Raw genomic sequence first — 27,954 nt, forward strand, 5'->3', positions numbered from 1 at the left:
GACCTGCTTTGGCCAATGAAGTGTGAGTGAAACCGATGCTTCCTGGTGGAAGCCTGGAAGTGCTGGTGCTTGACTCCCTCCTTATGCTTTCTTTGCTCTGGGGACTGTGCAGATGTGGGGACAAATTCAGCCCAGGGCTTCCCACCTGCAGCTTATGAACAGAGACAGTGTGGTAAGTGGAGAGGGCTTGAGCCTTGCAGTTAAATCATCAGGTTTAAACCCCAGCTCTGTCATTTTGCAGCTGTGCAACCTTGGGCAAGTCATTGCAATTCTTGATGCCTCAGTTTCCCCACCTGCAAAATAGGAACTATCCTGATATCTACCTCATGGTGCTCTCATGAGGTTAAATGAGATCAAATCCCAAAGTCTCAGTGCCAGGCTCAGCAGGTAGCAAGCACGCCATAAACATCTCTCAGGAGGATGAGGCAGGAGGATATCTTATTTTTGCCTCTTTCATCTCTCCCCTGGGACCTGAGATACACCCATCCACCACCCTTCCGGCTGGTGGTGGATGGGTGTAAATCACATGCTGGGAACACAGAGAAGATGGGGAGGGGAGAGGGCAGGTGAAAGCTGAGAAAGGAGTGGAGACCTTTGTCATCTTGGCGAATGGGAGTTAGGCCAGAGGGCAGCCCTCCAGCAGTGTGCAGTCAGTCTAATGACTTTGAACTTGCTACTTCTGAGTGCTGACCCTCCCCGTGCGCTGTGGAGTTGGGGTGGGAGAATTGAGGAATGAGAGATCAGCCAAGCTGAGAGCTGAAGAAGGCAGTGAGAACTGAATTAAGGTCCCCCCCTGCCCATCCACAGGGTCCTCAGAGGTGTCAGGCATTTTTCAGTAATGGACTGAACCATCTTTCATGAGGCTGTAGCTACATCTGCCAGATGCCCCCCGTGAAGTCTCGAACAAGGAAAGAAACACCCAGACCCTGAGGGAGGGTCCTTTGGGGAGACTCGCCCCAACTGCAGGGAAAGAGGAATCTTTTATTGAAAGCATAGAGTTCTCAGCTTGGGGTCTGGCGTGGAGTCTGAGAGGCCTCTGTCTTCTAGGAGAACTCTATGCCCCTGCCGGGGGCTGACCATGGATGGGATTGTTCGTCAATGCGGGCAGTGGCTGGACCCTTTCTCACGGCAGTGGCATGTGAGAAGATGGTTGGAGGGATGGAGAGGGACCTGTTGAGGAGCTGAAGAGACTTGGAGCTGGGGACCGTGTCAGGCCAAGGCTTTCCAGGACTGGTTCCAGCTTCTCCCCAGGCTGTAGCAGCATCTCTGCCTCTGTCATTCAGGTGCTCAGCACCAGAAGGTCCTTAGAGGGCAGAACACAGAGCTGGTTAGTGAATGGGGTGGCTTCTGGCTACAGCTCAGCAGACAGCCGCCTGCCTTAGGGTCAGGCCAGTCGCATTTCTCGGCAGCAGTAACTCTGAACAGTGGAGACAGCTGGGGTCAAAGGGGCCTGAGAATCACCCTGGCTGTGTCCATTAGCTTGCTGTGAGCAGGGGATCTTGGGCAAGACACTTCCCACCCTACCCCTCATTTCCTTCTTTTCCAAATAAAGAGAAGCAGGCCTGAGCCCCTCTCCAAACTCTTCCAAACTCCAGTTTTCATAATTAAAAAGATCTACAACAATAATAAAAGCAACAGACTTAATTCATAGCACAAATGAATACCCATGTGTCCATACTGGTATAAGTAATTGAGTTAATAAATAAATGAGGGAGAAGGGGTAACTTTTCTTTACAGCAGAACCCCAACTAGTAAGTGTGAAAGGAATTGAAGAGATAAAAAAAATCACCATTCAGGCAAACAGCACAGTAATACTGTTGAAGGCAAAAATCATTAATGAACGACAAAAGTAGTGGAAAAAGTGTGGTGAGAAACAGAATATTTGCATAGTGTTGAAGTTTAGGCCCCATGCAATATTGATTAGTTATAAAGGGAGAACGTAGCAACTTGGTGGAGAAACCTGGCAGGATCCACCTTAACCACAAGAGCAAAGCTGAACACTTCCGGGAAGGAGATGCTGACGTCACGGGCCCTGACTTGGTACCCTGACAAGGGCACAGCATTGTTTGGCAGCATTCTTGCCAAAAATGCATAACCTCATCTAATTATGAGAAACTATCAGTCAAATCCAAATTGAGAGACATCCCACAAATCCAGCCCAGCTCATCAGAAATGTCAAGGTCACAAAACACAAGGAAAATTGAGGAACCGTCCCAGATTGAAGGGCACTAAGGAGGTGTGACCACCAACTGTGAAGTGGAAGCCCGGATCCTGAACCAGACGAAGGACATTCGTGGGAAAGCTGGCAGGTGAGGCCTGTGGATCTGTACTAATGTTAACTTCCTGACTGTGATCGTTGTACTTGGACTACAGCAGATGCTGACACTGGAGGAAGATAGGTGAAGAGTGTTCTGGAACTCTCTCTGTACTATTTTTGCAACTTTTCTATAAGTCTAAAATTATTTTAAAATAAAAAGTTAAAATAAATGGCTAGACCCATTTAGTAGTAGTAATAAGAAGAAGGACTTCCCTGGTGGCTCAGACAGTAAAGCGTCTATCTACAATGCGGGAGACCCAGGTTCGAACCCTGGGTTGGGAAGATCCTCTGGAGAAGGAAATGGCAATCCACTCCAGTACTATTGCCTGGAAAATCCCATGGACAGAGGAGCCTGGTAGGCTACAGTCTATGGGGTCGCAAAGAGTCGGACACAACTGAGGGATTTCACTTTTACTTTCCTTTCCTAATAAGAAGAAGGAAGAATAGCTACCATTTACAGAGGGCCTATAAGACTCTTGAGAGTCCCTTGGACTGCAAGGAGATCAAACCAGTCCATCCTAAAGGAAATCAATCCTGAATATTCATCGGAAGGACTGATGTTCAAGCTGAAGCTCCAATATTTTGGACACCTGATACAAAGAGCTGACTCTTGAGAAAAGACCCTGATGATGGGAAAGATTGAGGGCAGGAGGAGAAGGGAATGACAGAGGATGAGATGGTTGGATGGCATTACCAGCTCAATGGACATGAGTTTAAGCAAGCTCTGGGAGATGGTGAAGGACAGGGAAGCCTGGTGTGCTGCAGTCCATGGGGTCAAAAAGAGTCGGACACAATTGAGCCACTGAACAACAGAGAGCCTACAAGAGCCTCTGAGTCTTTCTCTTTTTTTCTGAATCTTTCTTTAAACCAGTGATTTTTCACCTTTCAGACCCAACACCCATTTTTCATTTGATTATAGGACTTCATTACTTCCTTTACTCTGAAATGAATCTCATAGATTACATAATTTACTGATACATATATTTTAAAAGCCAGTATAATTCTTTTACTGGAATATACAGAAGAAATAAAAGATAAGTAATTTATAACAAAATAATATGTATCGAGTCAGCCAAAACATTAGTTTGGGTTATTCCATAAGATGTTACGGAAAAACCCAAGTGAACTTTTTGGCCAACCCAATTATTTTGATATAAAATGCTCAAGCATGATTATTTAGGAAAGAAAATTCATCCCTACACATTTTAAAATTCCCTTCAGGTTGGGGAGGTGGGCTGCAATACAATCTCGGGTGAAAACCCCTGGTCTGAGCTATCTCTGTTACTTCAGTGCAAATCCTGCCTCTCACTAGCTGAGTGACCTTGGGCAAGTGGCCTACCCTCTCTGATACGCAGGTCCTTCACCTACGATGTGAGGCCAACATTGACCGGAGCCCTGGAAAGGCCCAAATGCATATAAGACAGTGCAGGGCGCACCACATGTGCTCAGTAAATGGTAGAAATGATGACTGTGGTGACGATGGGGACAATAAATTTCTGCCAATCCTGTTCACATTTCCTAACCCATTTTCAACAAGTGAATGATGACTGTTAACGCTGAAATGCTGTATCTCATTTAATCTCTCACTGTCAACTCCGTGAAGTGGGTGGTGGTGTTCCCCATTTTCAGATGAGGAAACTGAGGCTCAGAGTAGTGCTGAGGTCCTGCAGGCGCTCAAGAGAAGGGACCACGACTGGTGCCCCCAAGGATGGCCCAGAGCCGGCGTCTGACCCACATTGCCCATTCAAGGTCACTGCCACCTCTCTTGACTCTTCCCCAAAGGTGGGGGGGGTGGGGTGGGCTGTCCCCTGGGCTGAGGAGGCCCAAGCCTGGCATGAGTGTGAGGAGCTGGGCTCTCAGCACACAGCTGGTGGCTATGCAAATAGGTGCTACCTTTTGAAAAGGACTTCGTCAATCTGGGATCATGTTCGGGGATCATGTTCTAAAGAACTGAATCCTGGAGTCAGAACCAGTTTGTGCACCAGGATGTACACTGCACCTTCTTTATTACAGTGATGCTGATAATGACAGACACATCTAGAATGCTGACTCTGCACCAGGGGCTGTACAAGGCCCCTTATGTGCAGAACCTCTTTTATCCTAAATGCAGCCCGGTAGATACACACTATGATTAGCCCCTTTGTATAGAGGAGATAACTGAGGCCCAGGGCCACCCAGCTGGAAACTGACAAAGTCAGGATTTAAACCCAGGCCAGTGGATGCCAGGACCCTTATTCTTCAACTCCAGTGCTCTACTGACCGACCCCCTGGTCAAGCCATGTTTAAAAATAAAATTCCAGAGAGATTGGAATGAAAAATAACAAAATGTTCTAAGAGATAATTTCTGGGTTGCAAATATATCTAGGAAGATAAACATGTGTTTGTTTCATCTTTTTTGTATTTTTTAAATTTCAGATATTGAACTTATGTGTATTTTGGAAGTGGTAACAAGATCCCCTCCATAGCACCTGCCATGATTCCAATTAACAATTATTCAGGAATATTTTCCCAAAGGCCCATCTACCCACTGGTTGAAGCTTTGCAAGGGCCAGGGGTTTTGTTCACTACTGTTTCCTCAGCCCCTTGGGCATTGTCTGGCACATATTAGGTGCTCAATAAAAAAATTTCTGATGAACTATGTCACACTTTCACTTTGGGCAAGCCCTTTACTGCTCTGAGCCTCAGTATTCCCATCTGTGAGATGGGGGCAGTGATGAGAGCTTCATTTAAGGCTCCTAGCAGCTTTGTTTCTTATTCCCTCAGCCCCATCCTTTGAAGGTAGAGGCTGCTATTGTCCTGCCCTTCCCTTCCCTTCTCTTCTTCCTCCCAATTCCTGGGTTTGCAGAGGAAGGCAGAACAGAGCTCTAATCTCCCCTTACCTCCAAGATGTCAATGTCTGCATTGCTGAAGTCGATGTTGAGGATTTTGGGAAGAGGGACACCGGAGCCCAGCACAGCTGTGGGGGAAAAAAATGATCAGGTACAATCAGCGTGGCCAAGAGGCAGCAACCTTCCCGAAGCCTCCAGTATTACGTCTTTCATGCCTCCAGGACTTTGTCCTTGCCCGTCCTTGTGCTGGGAGCACGCAGCCTCAGCGTTGCCTGCCTGCTGAGTTCTGAGCATTCCCCGAAATTCTGTTTTGATGCCACCTCTGTGAGGTCTCCTACCCACCAGCCTGAGCAACCCTGTGCTCCTGCCACTCTTCCCGAACAACTGCATTTCGGAAACCACAGCATACTAATGCCCTGTCTTCGCATCTGTCACCACCACCAGATTGTGAGTTTCTTCCGGCAAGGACTGTGTCCCCAGCATCACCCAGACCTGGGTGGAGCACAGAGGAGGAGACAGAGGTTTGCTGAATGAAGGCACGGAAGGAAATACATGGGACCCAACAAGTGACCTCCGTGGAGGTCTAGATCATCAGAGCCTAAGCAGACCTGCTGATTAACATTCTAGAAAGAAAGAAGGAAGGGAGCCAGGAAAGGGGGTGAAGCAGGTGGGAAACACAGGACTTAGTCCTCTGACTCCAGCAGGATTTTTCAGAGGACTAAGGACATTGTGAATCTACCCCCGAGGAACCTATGCAGTATTTCCCAAACTTGCTTGGTCACGGAACCCTTTTCTCAGAGTATCTTGTGGGACTGATTTTCTACAGAACCCTTTTTGGGAATCATAGATCTAACCCAACCTCTCACTTTTGAGAATGGTAAATCGCAGTATAGTGGGATTGAGGGAATTGCTGTCAAGTTCACAGCACCTCCTAGTGGTGAAGCCCAGGAGAGCCTCTCCATCTATTGGCTCCCAGGTCAGCCCAGCCCCATCCATCTCCTGACATCATCCTCTCCTACCAGGGAATGAGCATGGGCCTGGTGACCAGCGCTTTTCTGTGGTTCTGATTCAGTCTCCTCTGGTGACAGTCCCCTGAAAAAATGTCTGATTGACATCAAGAGTTCTCCAAATGAACTGAGCTGGTACAGTTGATGCCACCCCTCTTCATTCCATCTTCCAGGATGCAGAAGTGGGGAGAGAGAGGTTGGGGTCCAGCAGCAATGAGACAAGCTGGGACCTGGGGCCCTTTGCTGCAATTCTTGCACCTGGACACACCTCTCCTCAAGCAAGAAAATACAAAGAAACTGTATGGGACTAAAAATAAGAGTTGGGGCAAATTCTGGACAAAAGATACAAATAAACCGAAAACCTAACTGCCTCTTTTGAAGAGCCTGGACCGAAGAAGAGGAGGTTGGAAACACAAGCATGGTACTGCACATGCCCTGTACACACGATACCACCTAAGGGGTGGACAAACCACTTAGGTCACCCCTCCAGCTTGACCACTGGACCACCCTTACCCTCACCACATATAAGAAACAAGCTTGCTCCACTCAGGGAGACAGTAAGCAAGGGAACCTGTTGTTTGTTCTTGCTCCCCCCTTGCTGCAGCAGGGACCCCAGTAAAGCCTTGCTTGCATTTCTTGTCTGGCCCCTGATCAATTTCTATTGATTAAGGGGGCCAAGAACCCTGGTTGATAACAGCTTGAGGGCTGTGGTTCTTGATGGAGCAGCTGACGCAACCTCCAGAGGCCCCAGGGCTCAACAAGGAACCACAGAGATGAGGCACCAGGCTGTTTGATCTATTTATAAATTTGGGCAAGAAAATCCTCTCACTGACTATGTAAACTGTCTAGGGGGTTAGGAGGCTGGGAATATTGGTAACAGCAACTTTAGTTCTGTCTGTACTGATCGAACTTTTTACATTAATAAAATACACATGTGGTCGCTGTGCAAGTAAAAATAAATACACAATTAAAGATAAGTCAGAAAAAATAAGTCAGGAACACAGCCATGTGAATTAAGTTAAAAATGGTTAGGAAGGCAAATTTATGTTATATATATATATATATATATATATATATATATATATATATATATATGTATATATATATATCTTACCACAACTGAAAAGAAACCAAATGAAAATAAATATAAAAATTTTAAAAACCAAAAAAAGAGGAGTTTAGAAGGAAGTATACCCAGATATTGGGATTAATCGCCTCTGGGAGGTGAGATTTTGTTTTCTAACCTCTCTGGACTTTCTAAAATGTACACACACATAATTTTCACATATAATCAGAAGTTCACATAAATAATCAGAGAAATCAGTCAAATAAGGCGGGGCAGGGAAAGAATACAACAAAAGCAGCAAATAAGTTGATGGAATCTTGGGGCAATATTTGCATTTAGAGGCTGAGATAAATAAGCTTAGAGTGAAGGTCTCGGGAATGCTATTGAGGTGGAACAGCTGTGCATCAAATATGCCCAACAAACCAGTAACCCCCTGATCCGCAGACCACGCACCCTGGGGCACCCTCTCTCACCATTCATTGCAGGCATGAATGCCAGGTCAAAAATCTTCCCGACCAGCACCTCCAAGAGGCCAACCTGCAGAGGAAGAATGAAAAGGCAGAGATTCGCTCAGGTCTGAAGGGATCTTTGAGCCCCCACCCCGAACCCCAGCCCTGTGGCTGGAGAGGAAGTCGAAGAGCATCTCTAGAAGAATCCGGGAGCTGCAGCCAGAGCCCCTGTGATTCCAGCACCACCAACCCCAAGGCACATCTGTCCACCTGCTCCTTGTACAGATGCGCAGGCTGAGGTCCAATTCCCAGCAAGTGCTGGCCCAAGGCTCATGGTGAGGCAGAGACTGAGGGAGATCAGGTCCTCCCAAAGGGCAAAGAGCACGGGGCCTTTGGTGGCTTGGAAGGCCCTTGCACTTTGTGACCAGCACTTCAGGTCCCCACCCCAGCTCAGCTTCCATGGACTTCCAGGCAGCTTCCCTCACCTCTCTGACCCCCAGTTTCCTCAGCTGTAAAATGGGCCAGCAAGTCCGGCTTGCAAGGAAGCAGTGAGGATTAGGAGCAGACCATGTAAAACGCTTGGCCTTGAGCCTTTTCATATAGCGTGTGTGCATGCTATAGTTGTGCCCAGCTCTTTGCAAGCCCATGGACTGCAGCTCGCCAGGCTCCTCCATCCATTCTCCAGGCATGAATACTGGAGTGAGTTGCCATGCCCTGCTCCAGGGAATCTTCCTGACCCAGGGATTGAACCCATGGTTCCTGCTCTGCAGGCACATACTTCACCTCTGAGTCACCAGGGAAGCCCTTTTTCACATAGAACTGCTCTTCACTTCTCTAAACCTTGCTTTCTACATCTGAAAATGTGAGTGGGCAATCTTTACCTCAGGGAGTACTTGTCCAAACCAAACATAAGCTCTTCCGTGTAGAATACCTGCCACGGCATGGTGCCACGTGATACCATGGTGACAGAGCATGGGACTCAAGTCCCAGCACTGCCTCTTACCTGGTGGCTCTGTTGAGTCTGCCTGTAGTTCAGGAGACCCGGGTTCAATCCCTGGGTCAGGAAGATCCCCTGGAGAAGGGAATGGCTACCCACTCCAGTATTCTTGCCTGGAGAATCCCCATGGACAGATGAGCCTGGAGGGCTACAGTCCATGGGGTCATAAAGAGTTGGACACGACTGAATGACTAACACACTGCCTCTTACCAGCTCTGTGACCTTGGGAGGGTCGCTTAACTTCTCTGTGTTTGACTCTCTTATTTGGAAAGTGGGCCAATAATTGCACCCACATCATAAGTTTGATTTGAGAATCAATGGAGAAAGGCTTGATTTCAAAATAAATAAGTAAATAAAAGGTTAAGGTAGTGCCTGATGTCAATTTCTATTGCTCCAGAAATATTTATTAAATATCCAATTAAGTATTGGTGTCTTTTTCCATTTGGCATCCAGAGATTTCCATTCTAGTCTGAGCTCTGCCCCAACCAGCTGTAAAGCACGTCACTGCCCCTATCTGGGTACCAATCTCTCCATCTATAAAATGAAGCTGATGATACCAATCCTATGAGTTGTTTGGACAAGAAAAGCTCCATGACTGTCTCTGCATAAGTGGAAATCTCACCCAAACTTGCCCCAGAAAGCAAGCATCAATTTCATTGTCAATTTATAAAATCAGTCGGTTCAGTTCAGTCACTCAGTCGTGTCCAACTCTTTGCGACGCCAAATGGGCATTTTCAAAGTCTTAGGTGGAGTGGGGGACACAAGAATGAAAAAACTGATGAAACAGGACCAAATTCTCAGCCATTAAAAAGAATACATTTGAATCAGTTCTAATGAGGTGGATGAAACTGGAGCCTATTATACAGAGTGAAGTAAGCCAGAAAGAAAAACACCAATACAGTATACTAACACATATATATGGAATTTAGAAAGATGGTAACAATAACTCTGTATACGAGACAGCAAAAGAGACACTGATGTATAGAACAGTCTTTTGGACTCTGTGGAAGAGGGAGAGGGTGGGATGATTTGGGAGAATGGCATTGAAACATGTATAATATCATGTATGAAACAAGTCGCCAGTCCAGGTTCAATGCATGATACTGGATGCTTGGAGCTGGTGCACTGGGACGACCCAGAGGGATGGTACGGGGAGGGAGGAGGGTTCAGGATGGGGAACACGTGTATACCTGTGGCGGATTCATGTTGATATATGGCAAAACCAATACAATATTGTAAAGTTGAAAAATAAAATAAAATAAATTTAATTTAAAAAAAAAAACAAGAAAAAAAAACAAATTCTAGAATATAAGTGTCTCAGATTCATGGATCTTTAGAAAGGCAGAATTCTAGAATGTGGAGGTTTCAAAAGAAGTTCAAACCTGTTTGCCTTACAGACAAGGAAATAGGCTGAGTGGGTAGGTATAGCTAAGGTCACACAAGAGTTAGTGGCAAAGCTGAATCCCCCAATCCATGAAGGAAGAGGTCCCAAAGGTCATGGCTGCCCCAACTGCCACCCACCCTGGGGTGGAGGATTTGGGCCAAGTGATCCCCATGGGGGCAGTTAGAATGGGACACCACAGGCATGGTAGAAGGAGCTGTGAATCAGGACCATGCCCCTCACTTGCTTTGTGGGCCTCAAGTTTTCCCATCTGTAAAACAAGGCCTGACAGCCTATCAATGCTTTGGAATTCACCGACATCCCAGTCCCCAGCCAGCCTCACAGGGTGCCATTCCCAGACTTGACTCTGGGGCCTGAGCTTGGTACTTACATCAAAATTGCCCACGTTTGAGGTTCTGAGGTTGAGGCTGGTCCTGCAGATGAAGAAAACAGCTCGTTAGAAGGAGCTATTGGGACTTCCCTGGTGACTCAGAGACTCTGAGCTCCTGATGCAGGGGGCCCGGTTTCAGTCCCTGGTCAGGGAACTAGATCCCACATGCCTCAGCTAGGAGTCTGTATGCTGCAACCAAGAGTTCGCGGTGGACGGCAACAAAGACCCAGTGCAGCCAAATAAAGAAAGAAAGAAGTAGCAATTGCCGAGAATCATAAGAGGCTCACATTTTAGTGTAAGGAGACCGTCCACCAACATCCTCAGGGAGCCCCTCTGGATCTGGGGGAGTTAATATGAGTAGGGCTGGTCTCCATTACAGAGTATTAACTATGTGCCAGACACGATGACATGTGCATAAGGCTCGTATCACAGCTATGTGTCCTTGGCAAAGTATTTAAGTTCCCCATGCTTCAGTTTCCTCCTCTGCAGAGTGGGTGTCTATAAGCACTAAATAGGGTAATTCAAGTAAATCCCATAGAATCACCCCTGGTACCCGGTGGGTGCTATGCCCGCATGAGCATCATCACTACCTGGCAAGATCCTTTAGGAATTCCACGAAGGAGGAACCAAAGGCTCCCACGAAACCGGCCAAGGCCACAGAGCTGGGAGAGGGAGCCCCGGACTCATGCCCTGAGCAGCACTCATGGTTGCTGTGCTGTTCTGAGCAGGGAGGCCCGAGCCTGGGTTCAAGGTCTTTCTCTGCATTGTGAGGGCTTCAGTCTCACTGCACCTGAATCTCACATGCAAAGCAGCAGTCCCACCTGAGAGAGGCTGGACCAGATCTGCTCATGGGCAAAGAGACATTGGAGCCACTAGCCTCTAGGTGGGAGAGAAACCAATGTGGAACAATAGAGGCTTCTCAGGAGAGAAGACTCTGCTTCAGAACGTAGGACTCCTTCTCAACTTCTCCTCCTATCCCTCCTTCCTCCACGACTGCTCCATCCAGGACACCCAAGCTCTTTCCTGCCCCTGGAAGTTTGCCGGCTCTGCTCTCGCTGACTGGAACCCCCAGCTCTCCCCACGGCTGCCCCCTGCTCCCCTTCCAGGCCTCAGTCTCAGACCTCGTTAGATACTCCTGAATGGCTCCAATTAGCATCACAGTAGGAGTAGCTCTCACTGTTGAGGTTGATAAATATTTGTTGTAAAACACAAAAACCTTACAATGAACTAGGCACACGCTGCAAGTGTTACATACACTCTCATCTGTCTTGAAGTGGGACCCTTGAAGACAATAATAACAATGATAATAACCCTTGCAGCCATAGGCTGATGTCAAGAATTAAATGAATGAAGACACCTTGAAGGCTTAGCTCAATGCCTGGCACATAGAAAGCATCCAATAAATAACAGCTATTATCATGAGTCCTATAAGGTGGAGACAACGATGCCCATTTTAAGATGAGAAAACTGAGTTTCAGAGAGGCAAGGTCACTTGGCTTACATCACACAGCCAGTCGGGGGTCATGGAAGGATCTGAACCCATACTGCTGGCTCCACAGCTGGTGCTTGTAACCATTCGACACAGCTCCAAATCAGACAGACGTGGGTTGGCTCACAGCCGCCCCCCGCAAACGCTCTGTTCTCATATTGTGCCTTCCTTGAGTAAATAAATCCACCTCTCTGAGTCTTAGTTTTCTCCTCTTTAAAATGGGAAGATAATAGCCCTGCTTCTGCAAGGCTGAATGGCATTAGACACAGAAGCAGCCAGCACAGAGCCCGGCTAACCACCAGCAGCTGGTGCAGTGGCAGCTGCAGTATCGTTACTGCCCATGCTGTTGTTGGCAGCAGGTCCTTCCGCGAGGCTCTCGGCTCCACCCTCCTTGCCCTGCTCACGCCAGTGGTTTTGGCAGTTACGGCCCATTTTCCCCTGTGCCGTCCCTTGGATTTACCCAGCAGCCAAGTCCAGAGACCTCTAAGCCCTCCCTGTGAGTTGGCACCAGACATAAGAATGCCAAAGAAGTCTTTATGAGAAGCGAGAACCCTCAGCAGCAAACCCTCTTACTTGTCCAGCTTGGCATCAATCATAAGCTTATCATTCTCCACGGAAAACATGGCCAAGAGTTCTGTGTCCTGGAGGAAAGGGAAGGTGAATAGAATGTCACTGCCATCATACAGCGGTCATTGCTCGCTGGGGGCTCCCTGTGAGACCCCCAATAACACCCAATGTAATGGATTTCCCCACCTCTGGAGGGAAGGAGTTGGGAATCATAAATTGCCTGCATTAACTGTTGTTCACAAGTAAGTCACAGCAAAGGCTGGAGGAACATTCTTCAAAAAGACAACAGTCATAGGAAGCCAATGATTGGCACAGGAGTCGGGGATGTTTACTGAGTTTCTCTGAGCTGTCTCAGAGGAGGCGGGCATGGCCTGCAGCCTAAGAGACCTGCTTCAGAACAGTTGTTGTAAATGCAATTGGATATCATCACTGTCAGTCATAACTGCCCCCCCCCCCGCCCCCGCCAATAGAGAGCATAAAAGGTCCAGACTCATCCCCTTCTCTAAGCAGAAGCCTTGTTGTCAGAAGATCCCTCTTTGCTTCTTGGCCCTCCCCTCCCCCCAAAATAAAATAAAACAATTTTGTCTTGTGAGGAAAGGGAAGCTCCCAGCAATTTCAGGTGATGCTATTAGTAAAAACAATAATTAGGATGATGGAGAAGAAGCAGGAGCACTGGATTATATGGCAGAGACCTATCCAGGTATGGGAAATCCTCCTGGGGAAATGGCACTTGAGCTGAGGCCTGAAGGGTACGTACGAATTGGCCAGATGGAAAAGAGGGTGTGAGAATGATCCAGGCAGTGAGAAGGGCGTGTGCATTAGAGCTAGGGCAGGAAAGGGGTTGGCAGAGGGACAGAGAGAAAACCAGAGTGTGAGGAGGGAGGGGACTCCTGGAGGCTGGAGTTGGGGTGGGGCCAGACCAGGCAGGGCAACATAGGCTGGAGAGGAATCAGGGCTGATCCAGCGGGCAGTGGGGTCATGGCAGGGTTCTGAGCTGGATCAAATGTGTGGGCTATTGATGAAAAAAAATTCCCACAAGGTAGGGACAAATCAACAGGGGACTGGATGAGGGGCAGCCATCTCCACTCCTGGGTGAGAATCAGCCCTTTCAATTTCTCATCTGACAATGCCCAGTGTGGATTCCATGTGTGCTCCAGCTGAGAACACCCACCTCCCAGACTAGAGGTGGCTCACCACGTCTCCAGCCCTGGGAGGAGAGACTGGGAAGATACAGCAGACAGGACAGAACCCTAAGTGCCTGAGCCTGAAACTTTCACCAAGGAGGGGGAAATAGCACTCAACACAACTGAGCACATTCCTTCCACAAATATCTACCAAACACCTGCTGTGTACCAGATTCTGCGCCTGGCCCTGGGGATCCGACAGTGAATAAAATGGTCTGTGTCTCTGCCCAGTAATAAACTAACCAATGAATTCATTTAATAATATCACATTAAGGCTATGAGCAACATAAAGCAAGGGAGACAGAGAGAGAGATGGGAGTGGTGGGAGCATTTGAGACAGGTGGTCTGGGAAGACCTCTCGGAGGAGGTGACGTTAGATCAGATGGAAGCCAGGCTGTGAACCACACAGATGTCTGGGAGAAGAGCATTCAAGACAGAGGCAACAGCATGTGCAAAGGCTCCAGGTGGGACTGTGCCTGGCATGTTGGAGGAACACCGAGGAGCTAAAAGGTGACCAGAGGATGCTCAGGAAGGACTTTATGAACGATAGAGGATGGGCTGTGTTTAAATTTCGATCAAAGGAGTAACATCATTTTAAGAGGATTCTCCTCTATGAAATAATTTTGGAAGCTGTTGTATTTGTATCTTTTCCCTCGTGGGTACCAGGGGCAAGAAAGCCAGAACCATCCGTCGTGTTCCCCTTTCTTCAGCCTCTAGTAGAAAACATAACACATAGTAAGTGAAGTCGCTCAGTCGTGTCCGACTCTTTGCGACCCCATGGACTGTAGCCTACCAGGCTCCTCTGTCCATGGGATTTTCCAGGCAATAGTACTGGAGTGGATTGACATTTCCTTCTCCATAGGTGCTCAATAAATATTGCTGAATGACTGACTGAGGACTGCTTTGCCATAGGGTGTGGTACACAACCTGTGGGAATAATACCAGCCAGCACTTGTGGCTTCCTTCTGGTGTTTCTGGTACTTCTCTGAGCATCTCATTAACGCCCTGCTGCTACTGCCATGGGGGAAAAAAATCAAGCCAAAGGTCACACAGCTATAAGTGCCCTTAAAGCTTGGATTTGAATCAGGTCATCTGGCCCCCAAATCCAACTCATAGTCACTGTGGTGGGAACCATGGGAAGGTGTCTGCAGACTCCCGGAGACCGCCCACCCCCACTTACCACATCGATGAGGCAGATGGTGGTCTCGACATCATTGGGCTGGGAGACCATGACCTCAGAGGTGGCAAACACCTTCACCAGCGCCTGGTCCTTCTGCAGCGTCACCAAAGGTGGGTTTGGCACCTGGATCCTGATGGTGAGGGGGCGGGACTCGGGGTACTGCTGGAACACCTGTGGACAGACACCAGGTGGGGTGAGCAGGGCCATCCACGGTGGAGGGGGGACTCAGGGGGTCATCAGCCAACCTCTAAGCACACAGCAGAGGGTCCCACACTGGATCCCTTCAGAATCTGCAATATTGCTTGAGTCCTACAAACCACATGCAAAGCCTCCATCCACTGTGGGGTTTGGCCAGGGGCTGTCTTCTCCAAGCCTCTCACAAAGAGATATCGTGAGAATTCAATGTAATGCCAGCAAAGCTTCAAACCCAATACCTGACACAGATACTGTGGAAATGCTCTAAACCTGGTCCTTAGGGAGGTAGGGTCCTGGGGGGCTGGGGAGGTGGGATTGGGAGAGGGACACTGAGCTTGGTGCTGGACATTCATGATTTCATTGACTCATCACAACTCCATACGTTGCTTTTCTTCTCCGTTTTACAGATGAGAAAACTGAGGCTCAGAGGGGGAACATCAAGTAAATTGTCCAAAGCCAACAGGAGAGCTGAGATTCTAGGCCAGGTCTGTGTGACTCGGGAGCCCAGGGCCTCTCTCGCTTCCTACTGACTCCGGATGCCCCACCTAGAATGAGAAAGTCTACAATTCCAGGTGCCTCGCAGTGAAATTCCCAGAGCAAGGCACAGCCTGCCCCACCCACCTGGATTTGCTGGGGCCTCTGGAGACACACGGTGGGAGGGATCAGAGCCTGTTCGCTGCTCACTGATTCCTCCAAATTGGCTAAAGGGACCAGTCATCAAAAGACCAGCCCTCATATTTACTAAATAACTGCTTTACCAAAAAAGTTTAAGGAACATTTTTCTTAAATATGTTAAGTGAACATAAATATATGGAAAAAGTCCCAAAGTTACTTTAAAAATAAACCAATCTAAACATCAGCTTTTCTATATCCAGTGCAGCAGGATATGTCCTGATCCTAAGAAGGCGTTCATTTTCCTGACCACATTCAAGGTGAAACTCTACTGGAAAACTCTTGATCTAACAGCTAATCTAATAAATATAACCAATTGACCACTCAGTGGATTCATCTTTGGGCAAATTGCCTCTCAACAAATTGATAATTAGGCGCATTGGCTTTTCACAAAAGGGTTTTCAGGATATTTCCACAGAGGGGCCTGGTGTCCCAACCACCTCCACCCCAACATGCAGAATCTCCAAGAATTCACAACTCTCCATTCACAGGAACCCTGAGAGGTTACCCTGAATTCTCTCCGCAGCAGCAGAAAGCTCAGGATACCTATCCTGGCTCTGGTCAAGCGTCTCCTGGTAACTCCAGGAGACATTCCTCCGTGTCTAGCCTCATTCCCTCCCTGCTACAGGCCCAGCGCCATAGGATGGCCTGAGTCTTTGCTTCACTGAGCTCAGCTGGGCTGCCGCCACATGGTGTGGCCTCTCTGAGCTGGTTTCCCCACCTGTAAACTGGGTTTCTCGTCCCTTCTGGTCCCATGGATGGGGGGAGGATTAAAACCACATGAAACTGTGGATTCTTAACAACTTTCACGAACCATAAAGTGCAGTGCACGTAAGAAGTGGTCCAATAAATGAAGGTCCAGTTGATTGAGGGGCCCGCCTGCCTCCTGGCAATGCCACGGTTTGTGCCATTAATGGTGCCCTGCCATTCAGCTTTCAACCACACGAGGGCGATAGTGACCATTTGTTGAGCGCAGTTTCCTTTCCTTTGAATTCCACCCAGAACAGGATGGGACAGGTAGACAGGAGATGAAAAATGTCTAAAATGGCTGTCAATTACAGAAATCCCTGGCAACTGTATAACACCATGTAAGAAGCTCTTTGCTGCCAGGTGCAGGGTAGCAGGCCTGGAACCAGAGCTAGGAAGAGAACTGGGATCAGAAAAGCCTTTGTTCCAACTGGGTATGGCAGCTGATCCAAGACTGCATTTGCATCTGCTCTTTTTAAAAAATAATAATAATAAGTTAACAAGAACGATCATAGTTAACATTTATCAAATGCCTACTCCGGGCCTAGATTCAAATCCCAGAGCTGCGGTCACCTTGTCGGGTCGGCATTTTTGCCCGTTTTTCCAGGTGAAAAAACCGAGGCTCAGAGAGAAGTCATTTGCCTAAGGAAGTATGGCTGGGATGTGCTGAGCTGGAATAAAATTCATGTCTGTCTGCTCCAAAGATGTGGCTCTTTCCCTCTAGGCCTCCATGCTCTCCAACCCCCACCCCCAAGCTCGGTATCAGTATCTTTATGTGCATCATCTCCTTTACCCTCCTGGATGAACCTGTGTAATAGCTATTAGCATCCTCCTTTGACTGAAGAGGAAACTAAGGCTCAGAGATATTAAGACTCTTGCCCAAAGACACACAGCAAGGAAGTGACCAGGCTGGGATTAGATCTGGGCAGGCCTGTCCACGGCTAGAGCTCAGATGCTTTCCACTTCAGCCTCTGCGCCCACACACCCCCGGGGGTCTGGTCTCCAAGCCTTTCTCACTGTACTTTCAAGGCGCAGGGAGAAGGTTGGAACACCCACCCTAGTGCTGAGTGTCTTCCCTTCCTGCCCAGCTCCTGGGACAGTGAAAGGGAACGTGGGGCTGAAGGCGAGGGGAGGCACCACCCATACGTACCTTGGGAATCAGGGCTCCCAGTGTGGACGTGGTGAGTGGAGGAAGCTCTTCAAACTGCAGGGAAAGAAGAAGGGTTGTGTGGGTCCCCGAGGCTATGGAGACAGACAGGAGTTGCCACCACAGTGATTAAACCTCTGCCCCTCTCAGACAACCAGTGGGGGCATGTCCTCTCCCTTCAAGGCCTCTGGGGAGGCCCCACAGGTCCAATAAGGGCTACCATGCAGAGTGAGGTAGCCATTTGGGGGTTAAGTGGATGGGGCAGCCGCTGAAGCTTCCACAGACAGGACTTCTCAGGGCAGGAGGCAAGATCTGAACCTTTCTCCTCTAAAAATGTGAGTCTTTATGAAAACAAGATGGACATCAGCGGGTCCAGGTGTGAAACCCAGTGTCCATCAAGTGCATGATGCCGCCATATCCCCGAACTACCTGTGCTATTATTTAGCTAATATCTTCCTTAAATGACTAACTTTTAAAAAGTATCAAATACTAAGAAATGGAAAGCCAGTACCACTTGACAGAAGGTGATGGCATCTGTAAAACTAAATGCAATAAAAACAAAACAATGACCTCACTGTGCGTGGATACCATTGTCTGTAGAGGGGGGAGTTCTGTTCTCCCTGAGTTAAAAGAGGACACCCAAAAGTTTAAGAGAGGGTCACATCATACTGGCACCAAACGGAGACTTTCCTCTTGGTAGAGTCAAGGTTGACATAAGGCACATGACGGGGTTATTTTGAGAAACTCTTGTTCTTAAGAGATACACACTGAATTTTATGGAACAAAATGTGATAACTCCAAACACTCAAGCTGTTCAACAGCAGATACAGGATACGTAGATAGACAGATAGATAGATTGACAGACAGATAAAGATAGGTGGATGGATGGATATGAAGCAAATGTGGCAAAATATTAACTGGTGAATCTAGGTGAAGGATATTATGACATTAATTGTATTATTTTGCAGCTTTGATGAAGGCTTGAAATGTTTTAAAAGAAAAGATTTGGAGAGAAAATGACTCTGGAACATACCTAAAGGTGATATTTAATTCTTATGTCTCTTAGTTATGCACTATCAATGTTTACCAAGCAAAAGGATTCAAAACACTTGTACTGAGATACAGACATATGGATTTATATTATGCTTTTTTTTAAGGTTTGGAATAAAATTATGTAGAGTTGGATAGGGAGCAACGTTTCAATGTTGTTTAGTGTCATGAGTTAAGGGGTGAACTGTCCATAGTCTTTGCTTTCAAGCCATTTCCCAGGACACTGGGCACTAGAGAGAATCAACAGTGGGCTGTGCACTGCCCAGCCGCCCCTTCCTGGGGGCCATGACTCACTCACCATGCCATCGGTGATGTCAATATCTAGGGCCCCTTGCTTCTGCAGGAGAGTCAGAACCGAGCCCAGAAAGTTGGCAGAAATGGCCAGTTGGGAGTTGGTGTTGTCACCCATGGGGGGCAATTCTGGCATTTTCTGCCTGGGAGACAAAGCTGGCCGCCCCAGTGGGTAGTCGATGAGGTCTCCTCCAGCTTCTCCAACCAAAGTCTGGGGAAGTAGAGAAGAAAGAGGTCACAGGGGGAGGGGTGCAGAGAGAAGAGTGGAGGAGAGGGGCTGAAGGCTGAAATGAATCCCTGCATTTGCCTACAGGCAGCCTTCCTTGGTTAAACCCACTGGGTCTGAGTGACTTTCATGTATGGTCCCATAAATTCAATTTGTGATGGAATAGCATCTCTTGATGAGATGGTTAGTGAGCATCACCAACTGGACGGACATGAATCTGAGCAAACTTCAGGAGATAGTGGAAGACAGAGCAACCTCATGTGCTGCGGTCCATGGGGTCACAGAGTCAGACACGACTTAGTGACTGAACAACAAGCATCTCTTGCAGTTCCTGCTCTATGACCAGTTATAATTAAGCCATGGTTCAGTGCCATATATTTGAAACAGAAGAATGAGAGCCCTCCACTAGCAATGCAGCAAGTTGATGCACCTGTACCATATACACCAGAGTATCTACTCTTTAAAGGCCAGACTACTCTCCATAGCATAAAAGCTGTTGTGCGGTCTGCCTCATCTGGAGTCACTCTGCCTCTCTCACCCCCTTCCTCGATGCAGCCACCAGGGTCTTGTCTATCTGTACCTCCACCTCAGCCCCCCTACCATCTGTAGGTGCTTCCTGCCTGCCGTTTCCTCCCACACTCTCTTCTTTTGTTCTGTCCCACTCCTTTGGCTGGTCTCAGCTCAAGTATCACCTCCTCCAGGGAGTCCTCTGTGACCTCCCTGGGTAAATCATATCCCCTGCTTTAGGCTCTGATAGACCAGGAATCCCTTTTGCAGAGCTCAAGGTCTCTAATCGTTTGAGTGATTCTTAGATGGCCCATCCACTCCAGTAGATGGTCACCTCCCTCAAGTCAGGGATCTTGTTATGTTTACCACCAGTCCCAGTCCAGAGTCTGGCACACAGCAGCTAACTGATAAACATCTCCTGAATCCTCTGTGCCTGTGGATATACTCCGTGTGCACATATATGTGTGCACAGGTGTGCTGTGTCTTTGAGGGCATGGGTGTGCATGCTCTGTGTCTGATGCAGGAAGTGGAAGGCACTTGTGTGTGTGCAGCCCAGGGTAAGTGTGTGTGTGTGTGTGTGCATGCGCGTGCACAGTTACGGGCCTGATTGAGTGGTGTGCTTGAGCTAGTTCGCATCAGCTCATAAGAGCCAATTCCAGGCATGTCTTTCCAACCCTGTGTTTAGTGAGTCATGTTAGTAGCCTGAAATTGGTCAGGGTAGGGGTACTTACACCATGGAAATCAGCAAACATTACAAATTAGGACTTTTTTAAACAACCATGAAGAATCAGGTGTTAATGTTTACCAGCACACAAATAGCCAGATTCCCTCCTCCAACAAACCCAAGCGCATAGCAGCAGCTCCCACAGCTAGAAGCCAGACTGCCTGCTTCAAAGCCCGGGTTCACATTTATTAGCTGTGTGACCTTTGGCAGGTGGCTTAACCTCTCTGTGTCTTCCTTTCCTCAGTAAGAGTGCCTGCTTCGGGGTTAATCTACATAAAGTTCCAGGAATGTGCCTGGCACACAGCAAGCACTAGGTGAGTGTTGGCTGTGACTGAATTTCCCAACACAGCTTCTTGAAGGTCCTCATCCAAGCAGGAAAAGGTCTTGCTCAAATGCTGCCTCCCAGGCATTCAGCAGCAGCCCTGATGGTGGGGGGTGGGGTGGGGGGGCTCCGGGGGGTGAGGGATCAGGGGAGGTGGGGTCCTCGCTCACACCTCGGCCTGTATGGAGAAGGCCACCTCCCCCACCCGAGCCCAGGCACTTACGTTGAGGTCCAGCTCCAGGAATTCCCCAGTCACGAGCGGGAGGCTGGAGAAGGTGTACTGGACACTTCCCAGTATCCCCAGAGGAATCAGAGCTGCAGGCAAAGGTGGGGTCACAGGAAGCTCCCCCCACCCACCCAGACACCTTCTTTGTGACCTGAGGGGAGTGGGCAGCAAGGTTCTGGCTCCAGACACCATGGAAAGAGCAAGCATTCTGGGTTCAAACCCCAGCTCTGCCTCTTCCTTGCTGTGTGATCTTGGTCAAGACACTGCACCTCTCTGAATCTCCATTTCCTCCCCTGTAAAATAAGCTTAATAGAACTCCTCAGACAATATTGGTGGTTGGGGGTGGGCAATGAGATTCTACATACTGATAAGCTTTGTAAGCTGTGAAGTGCTGTACTGGGAAGAAATTATGGGGCTCCACAACGTGGCGCTTAATTGAGTTTGGCATTTCTCTGACTGCTTGTGATAAACGGCCCTAACTTCTGGGCTCTTCCAACCCTGTACGGTGGTAGAGACTGTGCACTGCCCAACAGGTGCTACCATTATGCTGTGATCTATCTGGATGGAGGACCCTGGAATCATGGAGTGCACGACCTGGACAACCGCATGGGGCAGACTTGCCTTCAGGAATGTTTACTCTGAAATCCTGGCTCAAGGGTGAGTGTCACAGCCTGAATCTGAAGACCTGGACGGTCTCCACGGCATCTGTCACTCCCTAACCTAGTCATAGTCACTCCAGTCTCTCTAGGGCTTGAGACCAACTCCCTGATTTTAGAGATGAGGGAACTGGGAAGAGCCTCTCCAAGTCCACACGCTGCCTGGGGGCTGGAAACCCAGTGTCCCAACACCATCCAGAGCCGCAGCGCCTGGGGGTCCAAGCAGGAAGCTCCTCCCTCTGGGGCTTGCAGGGGGGTGGGGTATCCAGGGACAAGAGGAAGGGCCAGGCAGCCCCTCTCCCCTGGCGTCAGACGCACAGCACAGCATGCACCACACAGGGCCCTCCTCCCAGACGTTGCTGTGTCCCCAGTCCCTTCCGAGGGCTGGGCCCAGATCAGGTGCTAGAAGATGCTGGTTGAATGAAGCAACAAAGGAAGAACTTACAGTCCACGAGACCCAGTTGGTCGTTGACAAGGCCCAGCACCACGTCCACGATGGGGCAGAGCTGCAGAGGAGAAAGGGCATGGAATCCTGGTGACCGCGCAGGGCGTGGGGGGTGGTGCACAAGCGAGAACAATGATAATAGCAACTGTACTGACTGCCTTTCTCTGCGTGGCCCTGTCCTCTCTGCAGCCCTGTGGGGAAGGCTTTCTCATGATCCCCATTTTACAGATGGGAAAACTGAGGCTCAGAGAGGTGATGTGACTGCCACCCAGCTTGGAAGTGCTGGAGCTGGGTTTCCAACCAAGGACTGTATATATCTCAAGCCTCACCTCTTTATCCTCTCACCAATCTGTCCCTCCGCATTCCTTAGGGCCCTTTTCAGACCCCCAGGGACGCGTCCCAGCCCCCTGGGTCCCTCTCGCCTTCTGGGTCACCTGTGTGCCTCCAGGAATGGAGGCTGGACGGGGCCCCTCACTCTGGGGAAAGTTTGTACTTCCTGCTCCTGGTCCCGGGATGGGTTCTTACCAAGTCAGGGAGGACATTGGCCAGGACTCGGTTTACTAAGTTGTCCACAAGGTTGGGGAGTAGCCTGAAGAGAGAGCAAATCAATGACAGTTCAACCAAATGGTGGAATATTACACAACCATGTAAAGGTAAGCAAAAGGAAACTCTTCGTGTTTGGCACAGAAAATTCTCCCAAGAGACCAATGATGAGAGAAAAGTACAAAGCAGTGTTTCCAGTATGTGCTCACTTGTGTTAAAATGACAGAGGGGAATGAAATTTACATTCATGCTTGCTTCATTTGTTTAAAAAAATTGGATGGAGAATCAAGAAACAAATAACCAAGGAGAGCTCTCTGGGAAGGGGGAAGATGGGAGATGGAGAGGCAGGGGGCCATGCCTTTTTATCATTTTATATTTTGAACAATGTACCACCAGATATTTTTCCTTGTGAAAATGTGAATTAAAAATCTGTGAAGTTTCTGGGTATCCTTCCCCCTCCTCATCTCACCAGAACACCAGGGGCTGATTTTTTTCTGCCTCCACCCACCCTGGAGCAGAAAGGCTCAGAGAAGCCCACATGAATAGGAAACTTGGGGCTCAAATGCAAATTTGCCTGTCCCTTCATCAGTGAATTTCTCTGATCCCACAGTCTAGATAACATGAGGGCTGGATAAGAAAGAAACTGATGAGACAGGAGAGGAAGGATTAGGGGGCTTCAGAGAGACCAAGAACAAGGATCTCTCAAGATGAGGGCCAGGGAATGAAAAGAAAGGAACTCAGTTCTGAGTAGCCCTGATGTGCCCTCATCAGAGACCATCATCAGGGGGCAGTGTACCAGCCAATATCCAGACACTTGAAAACCCCTCTGGACACAAGGTGTGCACTCTGCCAGTTTGTGAGTAGAGTGTAATAGAAAAAACTCAACATCTTGATTAAGATCACAGGAACAGCATCAACTGGGAAATTTCACTGTGAGTTGGAGCACCATTGAACACAATACCCATGTTATTCAAGTAACATAAACTCTTAAAATGTGCCAGATTTTCACTAGGTGTTTTACACTCACCATCTTAATTCCAAAGGGGAAAAAATGACCCCCATTTCACAGATAAAAAAAGTGGAGCTCAGAGAGAGCAACAGAGCTATCCAAGGTCACACAGCAAGCAATAGTGAAGCTGAAGAGGTTTGAACCCCAGGCTGCTTCCAGAGCCTCTGCTCTAAACTATGATTGGCCAAAGACAGATCACTCTACCATCTGCCAAGGCACTCCACAGCCCACTGGTACTCACCCTCGCAGCAGCCTGACTTTGATACCTCCCAGGAGGGTATCACATCGCTCAACGACCAGCCTTGGGTAACCCGTGCGGTCCATGGTCAGCCGGACTTTGGCCGTGATGTTCACCTCCACTGCGATGTCCAGGAACCCAATAAGACTAGAGGAGAGGAGACCATGGTACCAGGGAGACAGTGAGTCAACGTCCAACCACCACATTGCGCCTTGGCCTTTGCCCTGGCGGTTCCTGCCATCTACTATGCTGCTGGTTCACGTCTGGGGTCCCAAACCAGAAGGCTTCCCTGGACCCTCAAGTCATCTGTGAACAAATCTATCCCCACTTATGAGAGCTTCAAAGGCTGGGAACAGAGGCCAATAAATGAACCTATGTCCAAATTTTGGTTTCCAAGGCGACCACCCCATCATACTGCTTTGTAGGTATGACTTCCTCCCATGGGGATAAATCAGTGCAAAGGTCCACCACCTGAGGTCCTCTAATGAGCACCAACTACTTGGCAGACACTATTCAGGGAGACCATCTGTCACAGTGGCTGCAGCCACCTGGGAAAGGATAAGTCTTATTGTGCCCATTGCAGGCGAAGACATTATGGCTCAGTGATATTAGGAGAACTGGCCTGACTTCACACGGGTTAAAAGAGAGTCAGGATTTGAACCCAAGGGGCCCCCAGACTCCAACCTCCTAGGATCTTAACCTCTGCATAGGCTGCCTTCACTGCCTTCTGCTCAGGAGATGACCTGAGCCCAAAGGTATAAGCCACGTGCGTGCTGATGACACCTCAGGTCTTTTAGTCCCCACATTATGGACAAAAAGGAGAAATAACCTGCCCCAGATCTCCCAGCCAGGATGTAGGGTGGCAGGGACCCCTCTGGAACCAAGGGCACACACCTCTTCCCGTTGATGGCCACACGGGTGTACAAGCTCAGGTAGACGCCCACGCCAGGCAGGAGCCGCACAGACACCCGAGGGAGAGTCAACTCCACAATGCGTAACCTGCGGGGGACCAAGAGCAGTGAGAGGGCTGCCATCTCCAGTGCCCGGCACCCCACTCCCAGGGACCGTCCTCCCTGTACCCCCCTCCTCTGCGCCCCATTCATTCTTCTCAGCTCTAGAAAGACCTACGATTCGTGGATAGAGTTTGGAAAACACAGAAAAATTAAAGGCAAAAAATATGCCATGACCCAGTCTCCCACTGCCTGGAGGTCTATTGTTTATATTTCCATGTATTTGCTTGGATCTTTTTTTTTTTTTCATGTAAAAATGCTACTCCTTCTGCCTGTCCCTGCCCGGCTTTGCCTGGTTTCTTCCCACACATTCTTTAGATTTCAGCTCTAGGTTTTCTTCCTCCGGGAAGCCTCCCCTGATCTCTCCACTATACACCTCCTCACTTCTTCATGAACTTCTTAGCACTGTAAGTGTATAATTGTTTCCAGGCTTCTTCATTGATGCCATATAACCCACCAGCCTGCAAGCTCCATCAGGACAAGAGATGTGTCTTGTCTTGGCTCACCATGAGGTCGTGCCCCTGGGGACAATAGAGCGCCCTGCATGTAGTTGGCACTCTAAATATTGGTCAAATTAAATAGTGAATATGAGGAGGAGGCTGAGCATAGTTGAAATTATAATATGTATGCGCAATCTTGGGTGTTTTCCACCTCGACTGTATTACTATGACCATTCTACAGAGGAGGAAAATGAGACTCAGAGAGAGGAAAAGAATGGCCCAAAGTCACAGGCTAATCTAAAAGGCTGAGCTGGGACTCAAACTCAGGACTTTTAACAGCAAGATCCCAAATCATACAAGACTCAAGACGTCCAGTCCTGAGGCCAGGTCCTAAAGTGTATGAGACACCAAAGACCATCCTTATTCCAACTCCAGGCCCCTGGGGGTGATTATTCTTGTTCAGAGTTCATTAGGGAGCTTGACAGGGAGACCCCAGCCTCTCCTTACCCGGTGATGCCCTGCACGGTGCTGATGATGCCGCCCTCGCCAAGTACGCCCAGGACGCCCCCTCCTCCAAGAAGTCCTCCGTCTCCAAGGAGACCACCTCCGCCGAGCAGGCCACCTTGGCCTGCTAGGATGCCGTCAGCTGCCAGCATGCCCCCCGTGCCCAGCAAACCGCCTGGGCCCAGTGCCCCAGTGGCTACACCAGGCGGGATCTCTCCAGGCCTCAACTCTCGCCGGTGAAGTCTGCCCACGGGCGCCGCGCCTTCAGCAGACCTGTACCGCCCGTGGTCCCTGTGGCTGCCGTGTGCATTCTCAGCTTTGCGGTAGTTGCTGGTTCGGAGGTCCCTGACGCTTCCATCGGACTCAAGGATCTCACCATATCGGTATTTGCCCCCCAACTGAGCGGTGTTGTCACTGGCCTCGACGTGACCATACTTGTAATTACCGCCCAGCTGGTGGCCATTGGTATACTTTGGGGGTGGTTCTCGGACGTGAAAGTCATTGTAGGGAACACCACCGACACCTCGGGGGAATTCAGCACGTCTGTAGTCATTGTAATGATGTCGGCCACCACCCAAAAGACCACCACTGCCACCCAAGAGCCCACCACTGCCACCCAAGAGCCCTCCACCACCGTGGCCTCCACCACCCAGCAGCCCCCCACCACCGTGGCCTCCACCACCCAGCAGCCCACCATCACCACTGCTACTCCCACCACCAAAAAGCCCCCCATCACTGCCACCCAGGAGCCCTCTACCACTGCTGCTACCGCCACCCAATAAGCCTCCTCCAACTCCGCCCAACAGGTCACCACCCCCTCCACCCCCGCCACCAAGCAGGCCCCCCAGAAGACCACCTCCCCCACCACCTCCACTTCCACCAAGCAGACCCCCCAGGAGAGGCCCGCCACCATCACCACCAGCTTTACCCATGGGCACCTCTCTCAGGGCTGAGCGAAAAGCATCACTTTGCTGCAAGGTGCCCGAGATGGCTGCGGAGAAGCAAAGGTCTCATTCAGAGGCTCGTTCCCCCTCCGGTCCCCAGCACTGCTCGTTCCCTAGTCCCCTTTCCCCACTGGTAAACTCCTGAGGTCAAATGGTAAGGCTCCTCCTGACCAGCCCTGACATCCCCGTGAGCTCATTAGCTGCTGGCTTTGACCTCTCACACATTAACCGGATTTCAACATTGTTCAGCCAAACCTGGGTAGATTTTCTTCATGATCCTTCCTTCCAAGCACTCCACACTTTACAGTGTAAAAAACAACAACAACAACAAAAAAAACCCTACTTCTTCGTGCATTATTCAAATTTATTCCTGGAAAACAGTCAAGGCCAGAATTATTGTCCCCATTTGATGGATAAAGAAACTGAGGCCCGTGACACTGAGGAAATGACCGCATTTTTTTCATTCTATGACAGCTTTAGACAGGAATGAGGGCAGGGGACATGTCCTCATTTTCCAGATGACAAAAGAGAGACCCCCAAGAACTGAAGGCAGGATCAACGACAGCTCCCACTTTTGAGTGTTTTCTATGAACCAGGAACTGTGCTAAGTTTTCAAAAGGTCATTCATCTCATTAGATTCTTGTATCAGTCCTCCAGGATGGGGACCATAATGACACCCTCTTCACAGATGAGAAAACTGAGGCTCAGAGAACTCAAGTCATGGACTTAAGGTCATATAGCCAATATCTGAACTCTAGGAAGGCTAACTCCAAGACGCAAGCTCTTAATCGCTGCTTTCTACTGCCTCAAGCATACACTCCCCAGCATGGTGCCTGGCCCCTAGCAAGTGCTCAGGAAGTGGGAGCTCACTGAAAAGATGAAACTAAGGCCCAGAGAGAAGCCACCCATCCTTCTGATGTAGAACCTGCCAGTGAACAAGAGAGTGCTTGGGAATTTCAGAGTTGGCTGGACTTCCCTACCCGCCGCCTGCCACCATTCACTCTCTGCAGGACTGGACTCACCGTTGCTCAGCACGTGTTTGGTAACCCTGAGGACGGTGTTTGTATCTTGGCGGACGCCACACACAGCCGCCACTGACAGAGCAGCCACACACCATGCCGTCCACATGCTGGCACTGCTTCTCTGCTAAGGAGACAGCGGGTCATAGGGCCATGGCTGGGTGTTACCACCCTGCCCAGCAG

General features: G+C 49.1%; 1 protein-coding gene across 1 annotated transcript; it reads right to left on the reverse strand.

Moving 5' to 3' along the window:
- Positions 1-1,279: 1,279 nt before the first annotated feature.
- On the reverse strand, positions 1,280-27,880 carry BPIFB4 (BPI fold containing family B member 4). The gene is made up of 16 exons (XM_027558161.1): positions 27,775-27,880; positions 26,737-26,799; positions 25,812-26,331; positions 24,749-24,853; positions 23,858-24,001; positions 22,590-22,653; positions 22,065-22,125; positions 20,961-21,052; positions 18,966-19,169; positions 17,621-17,674; positions 14,857-15,027; positions 12,499-12,566; positions 10,437-10,479; positions 7,692-7,755; positions 5,197-5,273; positions 1,280-1,303 (listed from the first exon to the last, which is right to left on the reverse strand). Exons 1-16 carry the CDS (start codon positions 27,878-27,880, stop codon positions 1,280-1,282), a joined length of 1,860 nt encoding a protein of 619 aa, XP_027413962.1.
- Between the last annotated feature and the right edge of the window lie 74 nt (positions 27,881-27,954).

The sequence above is a fragment of the Bos indicus x Bos taurus genome, chromosome 13, assembly GCF_003369695.1.
Source record: "Bos indicus x Bos taurus breed Angus x Brahman F1 hybrid chromosome 13, Bos_hybrid_MaternalHap_v2.0, whole genome shotgun sequence".
Taxonomy (NCBI): Eukaryota; Metazoa; Chordata; class Mammalia; order Artiodactyla; family Bovidae; genus Bos; species Bos indicus x Bos taurus.

Coding starts and splice junctions, on each gene's coding strand:
- BPIFB4 (XM_027558161.1), bottom strand. CDS start 27,880: ATGTGGACGGCATGGTGTGTGGCTGCTCTGTCAGTGGCGGCTGTGTGT. Junction 22,126..22,589: donor CCAATGTCCTCCCTGACTTG/GTAAGAACCCAT, acceptor TCTCCTCTGCAG/CTCTGCCCCATCGTGGACGT. Junction 5,274..7,691: donor ATTCATGCCTGCAATGAATG/GTGAGAGAGGGT, acceptor TTTCCCCCACAG/CTGTGCTGGGCTCCGGTGTC.